Source organism: Echeneis naucrates, chromosome 10 (genome assembly GCF_900963305.1).
Source record: "Echeneis naucrates chromosome 10, fEcheNa1.1, whole genome shotgun sequence".
Classification (NCBI taxonomy): domain Eukaryota; kingdom Metazoa; phylum Chordata; class Actinopteri; order Carangiformes; family Echeneidae; genus Echeneis; species Echeneis naucrates.
In genome coordinates, this window is record NC_042520.1 from 17,187,942 (window position 1) to 17,202,742 (window position 14,801).

A 14,801-nucleotide genomic window follows, 5' to 3' on the forward strand; every position below is an offset into this window, starting at 1 on the left:
ATTGCTTGTTGAAGAGGTGGGCATGGGGCTGTAGTTAGAGTTCTCCAGGTTAGTTTTTCAGGCTGGTTTAGATTTTCCAAAACCCAAAATAAAAGTGCTAAATTAAGAAGAGATTAATTAAACTGTGCTCGAAAGTAAGATTAGTATGTCTAATTAGTTTAATGAAATTACCTCCCAGACCAATGAGTATTATATTGAGTAACTAACAGTCTGTCATTTATTACTGATATATTACTATGTATGTTCCTTCGGGGGAAAAAAATATTCTCTTGAAAATGAAAACATAGCATTTGAAAATAAATTAATTCTTATACAGGGTAGGAAAAAATATCAATAAGCAGATTTTACTGAGAAATAACAGTTTGATGCATCCCTCAGCATTTTAGCATCAATCTTTTAGTACGATGTTCTCAACTTTGCATTTAGATTTCAAATGCGCTTCTGACACCCTTTATGCAGGGTTCCTGTATTTGAAAAGGCTAGTTGTCAGCCTGACATGGCTTTTTATCAAGTCATGTAGCTTTAACTTAATATTTTAGTATTTGCTGACTGACTGCAGCTCATGAAAGTGACAGAAACTAGAAATGCAAGGCTTACTTGTCCATATGAATTCAACAACCTTCGAAAGAATTAATAAGAACAGAAATGGTGGCGAAATTTTAATAACATGTGCAAGCCACTCAGGTTAGCTGGCTCCAGAGCGGCTTACGGCTGGCTGGTTCTTTAAGCATTTGTTTTCTTGTGCATCCCATGAAGTGAAAATGTCTGCTGTGAGAAAAGTGTCATCCTGTCAACTATACATGTGCTGTGTGTTACTGGAAAAGCTTGAACTCTTTCTTTGGTTTTTCAATGTTCTTACTATGATTTGTTGTTGCTGCATTTTTTTCTGTCTTAGTACATTGTTGCTCATGAGAGAGAAATGCACACACACACACAGACATGAAGATTGTCCCTATCTATATGTGTAGGTCACGCTCTGTGTGAAAGTTATTGATGGCCTGGTTTCTGCAGGTAAGGTATTGCAGGGGTTCTCGCCATTTTACAGGTGCTGAGCCCGAGAAGTTCTCTATCCAGACGGCTTCCATCAATCACTCACATCTGCTCCCTGCTGCCGCGCTGCCCTGCTCATGCACCCAAACGATGGCAAGCTGATACATACACGCAAACACACACAACACTTCTGGATGTTTTGCCCTTTGTGCTCACTTGTGTGCTTTATCTCCTTCTACTCGTACAGTACACAGATTCTGTAATGATAACTTCACTGCAAGTATCCTGAGAATGACGCCTGCTGTAGGCTGAATTTTGATGAAGTGTCCTTGGAGAACATTTATTGTGACGGAACAGGTTTTCTCCCAGAGACAAAGATTAGCCTGGTCTCTTGGGCCTAAACTCTGAATGACTCTTCAAATCTGAATGTATAATTAAAAATCTACTCTCATCCAAAACATTTCCATTCAACGGTCCACTGTGGCAGTCATGTGGGTTTTTTCCAATGTAGTGTGGATTGATGTCACTGCTCGTGCGTGTTCCCTCCTCTTTCCCTCTAGATTTTCCTTGCCTGAGGCCTGGCTGCAAGGCCCGCCTTGTGCTGGGGTCACCATTAATAACAAATGCCACCTTCTGTCATGACCTGCAGCATCATTAGAGAGAGAGACACACACACACACACACACACACTTAAAAAATGAGTACACCCAACCAAGTATGCTCAGGATAAGGGAGGAGTGAGCTCATGAACTGTGTGCAATTCCTTATGCTCTGTGCTAAGGCTATTAAATGCGCAGTGTGTGGTTTTAAATACTAGCTGCTCACTCAGCCTTATGTTATGTGATTGCCCAGGATGTTGTGATGAAACATGCACTCAGTTGAGGTACAACATGAGTGTTTCACCTTGAGTGTCTGTCCATATCATCTATTAAAAAAAGGACTGGGCACTGCACTACATGATGCTCACACTGTCTTGAGCCCTGGTGCTGGGCTGACCTGTGTCACCCGCTGCTAGAGAATGACACCAGTGTAGACAGAAGAGAGATGAGTGTACAGTGGGCGCTGGAGGGAGGCTTGCATACACAGCTCGTCCCTGACAGACTACATTATTAGATTATATTGTTCACCCATGAAGGAGTTCCAGAGAAGTAGGGTATTGTAACTGATGTGATAATAGATTCAAGATCGAATTGGAGCTCGTTAGGGGGATCGTGGTGAAAACAGAGGAAAGAGCAGGAGGAGGAGTGAAACAAATATAGCGGTGTGCTCAGCTCGCGCAAACTGATGACAAATTGCAATTTATACAACAAGGTAACATGGCACTTTACTTGCATTAAATTTTTATGTTTTGTTCATTTAATTGCTGCTACTTTCATTTATTTACTTTATTTCCTGTTCTGGTAAAAGCTATTATCGCTCACTTTTTTAATGTTCAGCATGGGTTGTTTTGGGGGACGATTCTTTGTGGTCATTAATCATTAAGTGAACTCAATAATTTGGTTTCTATTTTGTTGTGTGTGTTTGTGTGTATATATATGTATATATATATGTATACATATGAGAATGTGGTTGTGTTTTCAGGAGAGGAGAGTTGTAGATGTTTCCAACTGACTTCCAACCTCAAATTTTTTTCAGATAAATATGTGGCTTTTGTAATCTCTTAATATGTTGCCTTTTTACACAAAGATTAAAGCTGACATTTGAGAAGTTAGCTGTCCTTTTATAAAATGTTTCTTCCAACATTTCAGATTTCTTGTGAGCCTACTTTCTGCCTGTCTAGTACAAGGTCAAGTACTGTGGCAGACGCACAGCTGAGACGCTGTCAAAAGCACACCTTCACTCTCTCTGTAACACACATACACAAACATACACACCCACAAACCGACCCTCTGTTTTTGTATCAAAGACGTTTGAGTCTCTCTTTCTCCTCTTTTCTTGTCTTCCAGATTGTGGAACAAGGCAAGAATGCAAAGAGTTATCACTACATCCTGGCTAACCTGGTAAGGAATCATCACCACCCTGCTGCAATTTTACTTTAATTGGATTTCTTTAAAAGTTTAAAAAATACACATCTACTTGTTTTCATGCGCTAGAAGTGTTAACATTGGTGTTTAATGTGGTTTTAAACTGGATTCCTGCACTTCATCATAAGTTTTATCTTAGTCTGTTATGTTGTCTCATCCTATTTTCCTTTCCAGCTACAACATATATTTTCCCCCACTGTCAAACTTGCAGATATAACAACAGAGCACTTTTAGATTTACAGTGAAACAGAAGCAAGAAACCTGTGACAGCCGGAGGCAGAAATCTGTTCTGACACAGAGTGGCATGAAAGGGTCAGGTAGCCAATGTATGCAAGCTTATGTCCATTAGCTCTCTTTGTCTGCTCCTATTTTCTCGGTGCAAATGGTATGTAGACCCCTACAGCACTGTGTAGACTCACTGAATGCAGCTAAATGAGAAAAAAGAGAAAATTTACATCAACAGAAGCTTTAGTAATAACATTATTAATATGCAGCGGCTGGCTTGAACAATTTCTCACTGCTATGGGGTTTTCAGATTGGCTCATTCTCGCTTGTCTGGCCGGGTTACCAGATTTAATTTTAAATGATAAGACTTGGACAGTAATGATAGTTGATATGCAGAGTGCCCATCGTCATTTATAATGGACCCATTAAAAGGTTTGTGCAAAAAAATGACTTTTTCTGTGTCCTTGCGTATTTCACCTTTCACAACAATTTACATACTTGTGTGTACATCTGCAGCTGTTTGTGTGAAATGCTAAGCAAAGAGCAATTCAGGGAATATAAAAATTTGAATACATTTTTTAAGGTGGTTGAATATCTGCAACACAACCCCCCCACAAAAGTCTATAGAAAGGCTAGTTTCTATAGTAACCTCTTCAGCTTGTTGCACAACGTTAGCTCACACATGGAGCAGGAAAAAACGGCATCTGTCAGCTGATCAGCTGAGAAATATTAACAGCTGGCAAAACACACAGGTACATTGAAACACTGGTGAGAGGAGGCAGGGGTTGAGGGTTGCTTCTATTTTCCCCCAGAAGAGTGAGTCTTGTACCAGTCCCACTATACCCGAAAGATCAAGGACATCAAACAATTTGAACATCACACTACTTAACAGCCCGCCATTTCTACTTGACTGCACTTTTCCTTGCTGTATGGATTTGAAGATCACAGAAGTAAACAAGTGAGTGTTTGAGTCAGACATATGACCAACAGAGAGTCCAACATCAAATGACATGAAACTAAATAACATCAGGAGTGGAGAAGGCAGAGAAATACAGAGAGAGCTGTGTGTTGTCAGCCATATGCCTGGAGAGCTGTACCTTTTTTTCTGATCAGTCAAATCTTTGCTTTTAAAATCTTCGATAAATCTCACCACCGTCTGGACTCCCGCCCCTTTCTCTTCCTCTCCCAACGCTAACAGGCAGCTTACGAAGAGATAGAAACTGCCTCCCTTCCTCACTGCAAAACAGTCTTCTCTACATAATAGTTAGGGGAACAAATACAAGGAGGAGAAACCATTACAGTAAATCGCTTCCTTTCTCTATTCTACTCTGCTTGAGGCTTCTCTTGCGTTGTTCACAGAAGCCCATGAGGGTTTGATCCTGCCCCTGCTTACAGTAACTGATGAGGACAGTCTATCGGAGACTAGCTGCCATGAAATGGGGTTTTCGGTTTTCCTTCTTGGTACTCATGTCCCTCAGGAAAGACAAGGGCCGACTCTGCTTAGTGGGATTACCTTAAATGAAAACAAAGAAAATGTTGTTTTCATTATAATATTAACTCCTGCACCTTTGCTGGGAGAGTAAAAAAAAAAAAAAACTCTTATTACAAACCATTCTCCTGTTACTCCCTCATTTCTGGCCTGACCTCTTACCAGAAGTTTCATGTATCTGTTGGTTTGTAAGGAAAATGTAATTAGCAAGATGTGACGTAAGGTGACAATGATTTCAATGATATATGATTATTTAAATAACAAATACAAATATTTAGCATAGCAGTTCTTTGATTATTTTCTAATCCTGCTAACCATCTTGCCCAGTGAATCCCAGTCTGCGGATTAGGACCCCCTAAAGGCTTTAATTTACAATGTGAGGGGTGAAACGATGATTAATTACAACAAGTTTAACAGATTTTTTCAATTTTTTTGGGGGCTGGTTAAATCTGACACCCTCAGGCCTCTGAAAAACCTTCAAATGAAAGTAAAAACTTTGCTTTGAACTGCTCATGGTTGAAGTCCACTTTGAAGCGTTACCTGTGACCAGGGGTTGCAAATAGACATTGATTTGCTTGAAGAATTCACAAGCCAATGTACAGGATTATCACTCCAGCTGACATCGAGATTGAGCTCATGGTCATTCTTTCTGTACTCTGAAATTCTGTGAGAATGTTTCGGAATCAGCTTTGCTCAAAATGATTACGGACTGAGCTGATGAGCAAAATCATACTTTTTTTCTGTTTCCTGCCTATCCTGCTTCTTGTCTCAGGGCTTTCTGGACATTGACTTGACAGACTTGAGGAAAGGTGGGGCGAACATCACCGGCTTCCAGCTAGTCAACAACTCTGAGCCCACTGTCAGTCGTGTCATCCAACAGTGGATGGAGTTTGACAACAAAGACTCCAAAGTGCCCAAGACTGGACTCAAAGTATTTATTTTTCACACTCTTCCCCTCATTATATTCCTTATTCTGTCTTTATATAAGAAGGAGTGGTAAAGTAAGATTACTTTCGCTGGAAAGTAAATTTAGCCCTGTTCTTTGGTGATTGCTGATTTTTCTGTGTGAAGTTAGGGTTGGCAGGTTGTTACATGCCATGTTACTAGGTTTGTTTTGTGACCATCAGCAACAAACTGGCAAAAGTTCTGAATTGGTTTTCCTTAAATGTGGTGTACAGATGGCTCTTGAACCTGTCTAACTGGGAGTTTGTTGAATCAGATGTGGGATTTCTACTATTAAGTGCTTATGGATTTTTAGTCAAACCTCTGCAACCAACTGAAATGGTGAATTGATTGCAAATCCAAATATTTATGTATTTGCTGAGCCAAAAAAAAAAAAATCCAAAATACCTTGCCTCTCTTCAGCCAAAACTTTTATAAGTTCTTTGCATTGCTCCTTTTTGAATGACCTGCTCTCCCTTTGCAGTACACAGGCGCTCTGACATATGACGGTGTGAAAGTCATGTCTACGGCCTTCCAGAATTTAAGGAGGCAGCGGATAGACATTTCTCGCAGAGGCAACGCTGGAGAGTGTCTTGCCAACCCACCAGCTCCCTGGGGACAGGGCATAGATATTCAGAGAGCCTTGCAGCAGGTAGCTACACATTCATAGAAACACACTAACACACACACATACATGGACTGGTGCAAACACTTTCTCAAATTCTTGAGTGGCACATTGGCTAACAGCTCCTGAGCCGGGGCTGGCTGAACAAATTAGGTCTCATTCTGTCGAGTAAAGTTCACATTAAGTCGTGGGTGAGCTCCCCAGTATCAAATGTGACATCATGGCTAGTAAACAAAACCTGAGGCGACTCATTCAACTGTGATCATTATGGAATATGACATCAGCAATTGAGTTTAGAGGCAAAATATTTGGCAGTGGAAACAGAAATACTGCACTGGCTGTGAGACCTCTTGATCCCATTCACACACAGACACACGCATGCATCTAAAACCTTTCATATGGAGGAGTAAGGACAATTATTTTCTGATTTTTCTGTTATTATTTCTATTAACTCCAAGTTTGAAACTCAAAGATTTGGGGGGAAAAAAAATCGCCAATTAAAAAGACATTTAAAGTCCAATAGTTTGTTTGCTCTGACCCCTTTCATATTGGCACGGAAAAGTCTATAATAAACACACAATGTTTAAAAGGGCATATATGTAATTGCATGCAAGTGAGTGAATGTGTGTAAACGTGTGTGCGCAAGGACAGCCTGAGGATCCGTCTTCATAGTGGCCATGCATCAGCCTGCTCAGAGTCAGTCTACCATCTGCAGGCAGATAGACTAGAGACTGAAGAGATTGAAGGCGTGTTCACTCAATTAACTCCATCACACAGCCAAGGCAAACACTGCACTATACACACACACGCACACCGTCTGTCGTTCACATCCATAGGGACTCGGGCACTGTGAAATTTTTCATGAATGAACACTATACAAACATGTGCACAACTGCACTTCACACGCACTGCCTGTATGTGTGGCACGCCAATGCATTCCACCAACACAGATGTGAAGAAAATGTGTATGAATGTATGAATGTACTTCACAGCAGCCATTATTTATTAGTCATCGTCTCTTAGTTACTTCGTCAATATCTATGGCCATATTGCAGGTGCGTATAGATGGACTGACTGGTCACATTCAGTTCAACGAGAAAGGCCGCAGAACCAACTACACTGTAAGCGTTATGGAATTGGCCCCGTCTGGACCCAAGAAGGTAAGATGGCCCCATCAGGTTGTTTTGGATACTTTTTCTCTATGAAGGACTCTACTTAACGACTGTCTCCACAAGGTTCTTTTTATTGTTCTAATTATTGTTTGATCTTTACACAGACTCACGGAGTGAGTCCAGGAAAGGTGTATATCTATGAAACCTTTATAGTTAGACTCAAAATGGCCCGTGGAGACCAAAAAAAGTTTAAGACACGTTAAGCATTTTCTACTACTTACAGTGTGAGAGTAACCTTTCATATGAGCTCCCAAGTGATCCCAGGATTGTGTTGTTATGCTGCAGCCACACTGTTTTTCATCTCATCCTTAAAAAAACAAACAAACTTTAAATTAATTCAGTGAAATTGTTTTCTGGCAATTTGAAAATTGTTTTGTCTTTTTATCTGAATGAAAATGGGAAGTTTACAACAATATAATACTTATAAGAAAGCATGTAAAATAAACCTTGTTAAAATCCAAGCAAGGAATTTCATATTGGGGCAGGACAGACATATGCTGCTGATACAGGTGGAAGGTGAGGGACATCTCATCAGGATCACAAGATTTGAGAGTCACCCTGACATTTGCGGCCAGTGGATGACAAAATCACTATCAGCTTTGTTTTGATGGAGAGATTTGATAGTCAGATATGTCAGTCAGAGCAAAAGTGAAGGATACTTTTGCCCTTGATTCTAAAAGTGTCATCTTTAGCAGTTTAATAATCACAGGCCCTGGATGGGGCGTTTCTCCTTGTTGCAGGTTGGCTACTGGAACGAAGATGAGAAGTACGTAACCACTGCCAGCTTCATGAGAGGCAGCAACGACACTTACGGCCTGCAGAACAGAACGTACATAGTCACAACTATCTTGGTGAGTCAAAGTAAAGCAGGGCTTTTTGAGGGATTTGGGTTTGGAGGGAAAGGTGAAAAGAGACACAGAGACAGAAAAAGTCAAGGTAACATTTTTCATTTTCTTTTATGATAGAGTTCCTAAAAGTTCAGGCTCCTGTAAGAATTCAGCAAACATCATAGATTGTATCTCCCTCCCCTCCTTCCTCTCTCTGTTCTGTTCTCCTAACTTTTTCACTGTCGACTGGTGCCTACTCAGAATCAGAATCTCTTTATGTGGCTGATGCAGTACAGGTCCATTGATTTGTCTCAGGTTCACTGGCATCTGACTTGCAAGGTTAAAACATCCACTCTACATTTAAAAGACTATGCAAGGACAACACAATCTCACCTTTCACATCAAGAAAAACAAGGAGAGCAGAGAGGTCTCATAGGCAGTTCTAAATAGTGCTGGAGAAAAGTTACTTCTGAGACTTCTGAGTGTCAATGAGTCCTTCATTTTTATCCCCTCCCCCCATAATCTTTATTTGGCTTCAATGTCACCATCAGACTGTTCAACACAGCTTGGCCAGGCTGTGTTAAGTGTCCTGGCCTATATAAAAGATATGGAGCTGGCAGGGTCCCTGAAAAAGGTTGAGTTTGAGAATAGAGAAGCAAAGATTCAATCTGACCATTTCTCAGGCTGACCAGCTTCCCCTGACATTTCCTCAAAGGAAAGGATGTGGTTGGCAATACCAAGCTGACATGCAGTGGAGGATAATAGAGATGCTTACAAATTGCTGCAGGTACAGGATGTTCTCGGTGTCTGCATCTTGTTGAAAATTTCATATCAGAGAATAGTCCATGTGTGGAGATGCCTGGAGCCCAGCTTTTTTTTTTTGTAGTCTTGGTGTATTTTTCAAGTGGGAATGTCTTTTATCTCTGGGCACTACTGCTGCAATGAAATTTTGTTGGAGTGAAAACAGCCATAGCTCTTTAATGGAAAAAAGAGAAGAAGAAGATGAAAAGGAAGAAAAAAATAAATCCATACCCATTTTTGATTTATGATATTCTGCAGGAGACTTCTGGTCTGGCAGGGCTGTGTGGGTGCAGCTGATCTCCACTGTGAGAGGTTAATGGGGTAAAGGATTTCAACTATGTGCTTTCCTTATGAGAAATTCACTGCTCATTAGATAAAGGCTCTGTAAAGCTGATGGTGCTGAGAGACATTCATTCATTCATTTTCTGGCGCTTATCTGTTACCGGGTCACGGCTGCTGCTGGAGCCAATCCCAGCTCTCACTGGGTGAGGGCGGGGTCACCCTGGACAGGTCACCAGTCCATCACAGGGCCAACACACAGAGACAGACAGAGACCAACAACCACTCACACTCAGACCTACAGACAGTTTAGAGTCACCAGTTAATCCAAACATGATGTCTTTGGATGGTGGGAGGAAACCCACACAAGCATGGGAGAACATGCAAACTCCACAGAGGAAGGCCTCAGGCCTGTGAACCTAACCCTTGTCAGCCACAACCGGCGCTAACCACTATGCCACCGTGCTGCCCTACTGAGAGACTATGTAGAAAAAATTTAGAAAAAAAGGAGTGGCATCAGCACCATCCAGTCTGTACTACTTTCACAGACAGAAGCTTTCAGTCTGGGACCTTGTAGGTTCATCGGGAAATAGCCAAATGGAACAATATATTGTGGCATTACCAGTGAGAATCATCTGATCTGTTACATTCCCGCTGTATCATACAAAGGATCAGCCGAATGTAAATAACTGTTCAGCCATATCAGCCTCAGAGTCATAGTTAAGATATGGAGGATTTCTGATTGTGGCCTTATCTACAAAATGCAAGAAAGATTCTATCAAGTATCGACAAATCGTTGCCAAAATAGCTCTAAATGAACCCCTGGATTGACACAAATACACTTGCTTCAACAATTTTTTTTAATTAGTAGAGAAAGGATAGAAATATGTTACAAAAAGTTTAGTTCGGCAATATAAGCCAATATTTTCTCACCAGTCCCATTTTCACACTCCTAATATAAAACAACCAGCAAAGGGATGAGTGTAGAGCAGCAACATTACTTTCATATTGACAGACAATGTATATTTATGTTCAGTCTGCTCTAACAATAAACACTACTGCCCCTGAGGTTGAGCAGTTGAAAGCAGAGAAATGAAAGTAGTTAGTTAAAAGTAATGGATGAATCAAAGTAACACACATCAAACCAACACTGACAGTTTTGCATGAAAACATCAATGTAACAATATCCACCTTAATATATCAATAGTGTTAAATCATTTAAAATATAACAGCAGGTGTCAATGCAATGGTAGCTGAGTGATCAGACAGGGCAGCCGCCGATGAAGAGCATTAGGAGGACTATGAAAAAAGATGTAATCTGTTGGTATCTAATAAAAAAAAAGAAAATCCTCATTTAAACCCAAAGGTTGGAGTATCCCAGGAGTAAGGACCTAAAATAACTCTCTGGCATAATCTCCTGTCAGTGTTCCGTTTTCTAAGACGATAGATGGTTTTCTGACTTAAAGATAAGGAGTGAACACTTATTGGGCTGCATGGTAGTGGAGTTTTTCCACCTCATAACTTTTTTTGCTGACTGAATGGCCTCTTGAGGGACCATGTTGGTTTGCCAATGTGACGGTATCCCTTCACGCTCTTCCTACAACCCTGCTTTTCTGGCCTGTGCACACAGACCAAGCCTGGGTTAACAGGAGATCCAGAGGACTGAAGCAGAATATGTCTAATGGAGCTCCTGAGGCCTGTGTCATCACAATTGCAGATTTACACCGAAACCAGGACATGTCTGGAATTTCATGAGGTTGCATGTTGCGGGGTCATTTTCCATGTTGCATCATAGTGAGAGTAGTCAGTTCAAGTTTATTCAAATTTATTTTGAAGATATTTGAACGTCAGTAAGATGTGGAAATACATAAAATAGTCTGCTCTTTGAATGATTTATTGCATTTATAGCTACATAAAAAATCCACAAAATGCACAATGATTTGCTTTATTTCCTTTGCCATCTCAAAGCAAGTGTCAAAAAAACTAAACAGTTTTTTTTTTTTTTTTTTAAACTCTGTGTTGAAGTCTTTGAACTCAAACAAAATGACTCTGATATCATTTATTGATGCCTTTGTGTACCTCCACCTAACAATGGAGACAGTGCTGCTGTGGCGGACACACACAAGCTCCCACGCACATGTTGGCCCTGTCAAAGAGAGACAGCTGCACAATCTATCGTGACTCAGTTGCTCAGTAGCTGTGAGCTCTGGTCACATTGAAGCAGAGCAGACAAAAATCAACACAAGAATCTTTTTGTGATTCCAATTGGCTCACATCGGTAATAAATATTGCGAGTCATTTCAAGTCATCATATGCCGAGCCACAATCAAATTTCAAGACTTCGCCACACTCACTCGAGTCAAGTCATCCAAAGTGACATAATGCCACTCACTGTGTGCAGCTATGTTGATGTTTTTAGCAAGATATGATACACTGAAGAATAAATTCTGTAATTTTCAAAAGTCTGTTTAACTTTACTAACTGAAATAGTCTGGCCTTTACTATTTACTATGACCAAAACTAATAAACCATTTAAATGCTCGTGCAGTTTGTTACACTATGTGTGTTTACATCACTTCACATAGATTTTTGGGCACCGTGTGTATATTTGAAATATGCTCATATGGTTGAGGGACAATAGATCTCAACAGAACAGATCGAGGTCAATGAGATTGAGCCTAGGAGGGCTGTGTATGCCATGCAATATTTCTATGTGCAGGCGCTTGCTTGGTTTCAAGTATCAGTATATTTGTGTGTGTAAGGACACAAATTCTTGCTTGTGTGTGTGTCTCTTTTTGCCTGTGCGTTTGAGCCCAAGTGCACACCCTGCAGAGGCACTTCCTGCCAGACCCCCCCCCCCCCCCCGCTCACCTTCTCCCTGAGGAGCCATTTCTCTGCCAGTGGGCCTTGGGTTTCCATGTGTAACAATGATTACCTTCACCTCAACCATAAAAAGCAGGAGAGCCCAGATAACTGTAAGACTCGCAGGAAACCCCCACCCCACCCTCATGATATATTGTGGCAGGATTTTCTCAGCTCAGCACAGCCTTAGCTCCACATAACAACTTGTGGGAATTGGGGTCATGCTTGTGCTGGTGGACAATACAGACTGACTGAAATTCTATATGAAATACTTTTTTTTTTTTTTCTGAAAACAAAGTGAGGCCCTCGGTGTCATGTCAGCTGTAATTTCACAGGACACCCAATCAGGGTGAGATGAACAAATGTCAGTGTGATATAACAAGCTGAACAGCCTGGACCTGGAGCAGAGGTCAGCAGTGTCTGCTTCACCGTCTACCTGGCTCAAACATACGCACACACTCACATACACATTGTTCTTTCCTCTTAAATATGATGTCTTCTTGGCTTTAACAAGCCTGTCCAATTCCTCCGCTTCCTCTGCCTCATGTTATCAACACTCCTTTCCACGTGACAACGTTGTTGTAATGATCATACTTAGACACCTTTTGATGTTGAATTATGCACCATACCTTCAAGGAACAAAGCCAAAATAATACCCTGTAATTTCATAGAATTATCTTTTATTCCAACCTTTCACAGCAGCAATTATATTTTGGGCCTCGTGAGATTTTTTTTTTTCCAGTGGTTCAGTTTTGAAAAGGGTGGTGTGTGTTTGATGAATTGCATTACAGCACAAGATGTATCTACATCTCTTTCCAAACCGTCCACATCGTATTATTAAACCAAACTACATAGTAAAGCTTTATTATTGGCAATAATACTGTCTTTGACTTTGCAAACTATCTTGCTATAATTGTTGTCAACTTACTGTCACAACTGCTTGTGTCAGGAAATGCATATCAATGCAGACTCCGTTTACACATCACTGAAATTCTTAATAACTTCAGAAACACTTCTTTTATTTCCTGTATATGAGTTTTGACAGCTGAAGTAAATTTCATAAGAGGAAAATTTAAATCTCTTTTTTTACTCATGGTTACACTGTACTTGACAGGAATCTCCATATGTGATGCTGAAGAAGAACCACGAGCAGCTTGCTGGAAACGAAAAGTACGAGGGCTACATTGTCGAGCTGGCTGCAGAGATAGCCAAACATGTTGGCTACCAGTACAAATTGAAGATTGTTTCAGATGGCAAGTATGGAGCCAGGGATCCTGAAACCAAGATGTGGAATGGCATGGTGGGGGAACTGGTGTATGGGGTGAGTTGACAGAGATGTGTGTTGAACTATCTGACATTTAAAGCTAGAATAAATGTAACATCCCTTTTTTTTCTGCTAAACCCAGCAAAAACATCATGAGAATGATTTAAAGGTTCCTGCAATCACATGACAGTGAGAGTGCAGATAGCAAGCAGCTCTGGGGTAGTGGTCAGACAGTGCTGTTTTGGCCTGAATGCTCTCGTGCCCACGTTGACAATGCTAATAGACAGACATGTAGCAGGTGCAGTGCTCACAATCTTAGTATACCTGAAGCAGACCGACAATAGTCGTCACGGAACGATGGATCTAACGAATATTCTTTAATATTCGAGCTCATCATAAAGGATTTTTACCAAATGTCATGTTGCTTTAGGTGGGTAGGAAATCTGCTTTCCAGATACTGTAGAACAAAAGAGGCTGCCAGATCCACGGTGCAGTGATCTTCTGTTGATAGGTCTGTCTTTCTTTGGTTTCTTCCATCAGAAAGCAGACGTGGCTGTGGCTCCTCTGACGATCACTCTGGTGCGTGAAGAAGTCATTGACTTCTCCAAGCCTTTCATGTCCCTTGGTATCTCTATCATGATTAAGAAGCCCACCAAATCCAAACCGGGTGTGTTTTCCTTCCTGGACCCGCTGGCTTACGAAATCTGGATGTGCATAGTGTTTGCCTACATTGGCGTCAGCGTCGTCCTCTTCCTTGTCAGTCGGTTCAGCCCATACGAGTGGCACGCTGAGGACTATGAGGAGGGAGGTGAGCCACAGTCTCCCACCCAAGCTGCAGCCTCTAATGGAGTGCAGCAGGGCCAGACCCCAACACAGCCAAACCCCAACCCACAAAGTCCTGAGCAGACCAATGAGTTTGGCATCTTCAACTCCCTTTGGTTTTCACTGGGCGCCTTCATGCAGCAGGGATGCGACATCTCCCCACGGTAAGAAACTGAGGCCTCACTTTTTGTTGCACTGCATCCATGCTCCTTTGAATGCCTTCTTTTGTTTGTTGATACACAAAGACACACTCAGCACCACCTACGAACAATATATTTCTGGCTGCCTCACCAACGCTTCAACATGCTCTGTTGTTGTTTTTGTTCAACTCAGCGGAGCATTGTCTGCTGAGAGTATGTTCTTTGCCAGTCATTTGTCATACAGAGCAATCCTAAAAGTTTGTTGACCAGCAGCAAAGAGAGATTATGATGTGGTCATGCTGCAGAATGACACTTTCTGTGTGAGTGTAGAGAGACTAT

General features: G+C 41.2%; 1 protein-coding gene across 8 annotated transcripts in view; it reads left to right on the plus strand.

Annotated features, from left to right (window-relative positions):
- Positions 1 to 14,801, plus strand: part of gria1a (glutamate receptor, ionotropic, AMPA 1a) — a 59,920-nt gene that overhangs the window by 19,183 nt on the left and 25,936 nt on the right. For 3 of the 8 annotated variants that reach the window (XM_029513039.1, XM_029513034.1, XM_029513032.1), the window contains 8 exons: positions 2,937 to 2,990; positions 5,501 to 5,659; positions 6,155 to 6,322; positions 7,351 to 7,455; positions 8,208 to 8,318; positions 13,351 to 13,557; positions 14,041 to 14,331; positions 14,407 to 14,486. In XM_029513039.1, the coding sequence (XP_029368899.1) occupies positions 2,937 to 2,990; positions 5,501 to 5,659; positions 6,155 to 6,322; positions 7,351 to 7,455; positions 8,208 to 8,318; positions 13,351 to 13,557; positions 14,041 to 14,331; positions 14,407 to 14,486 (1,175 nt within the window). Of the gene's footprint in view, positions 1 to 2,936; positions 2,991 to 5,500; positions 5,660 to 6,154; positions 6,323 to 7,350; positions 7,456 to 8,207; positions 8,319 to 13,350; positions 13,558 to 14,040; positions 14,487 to 14,801 lie in introns of all 8 variants that reach the window. The other 5 variants (XM_029513036.1, XM_029513035.1, XM_029513037.1 and 2 more) reach the window with 4 other exon arrangements.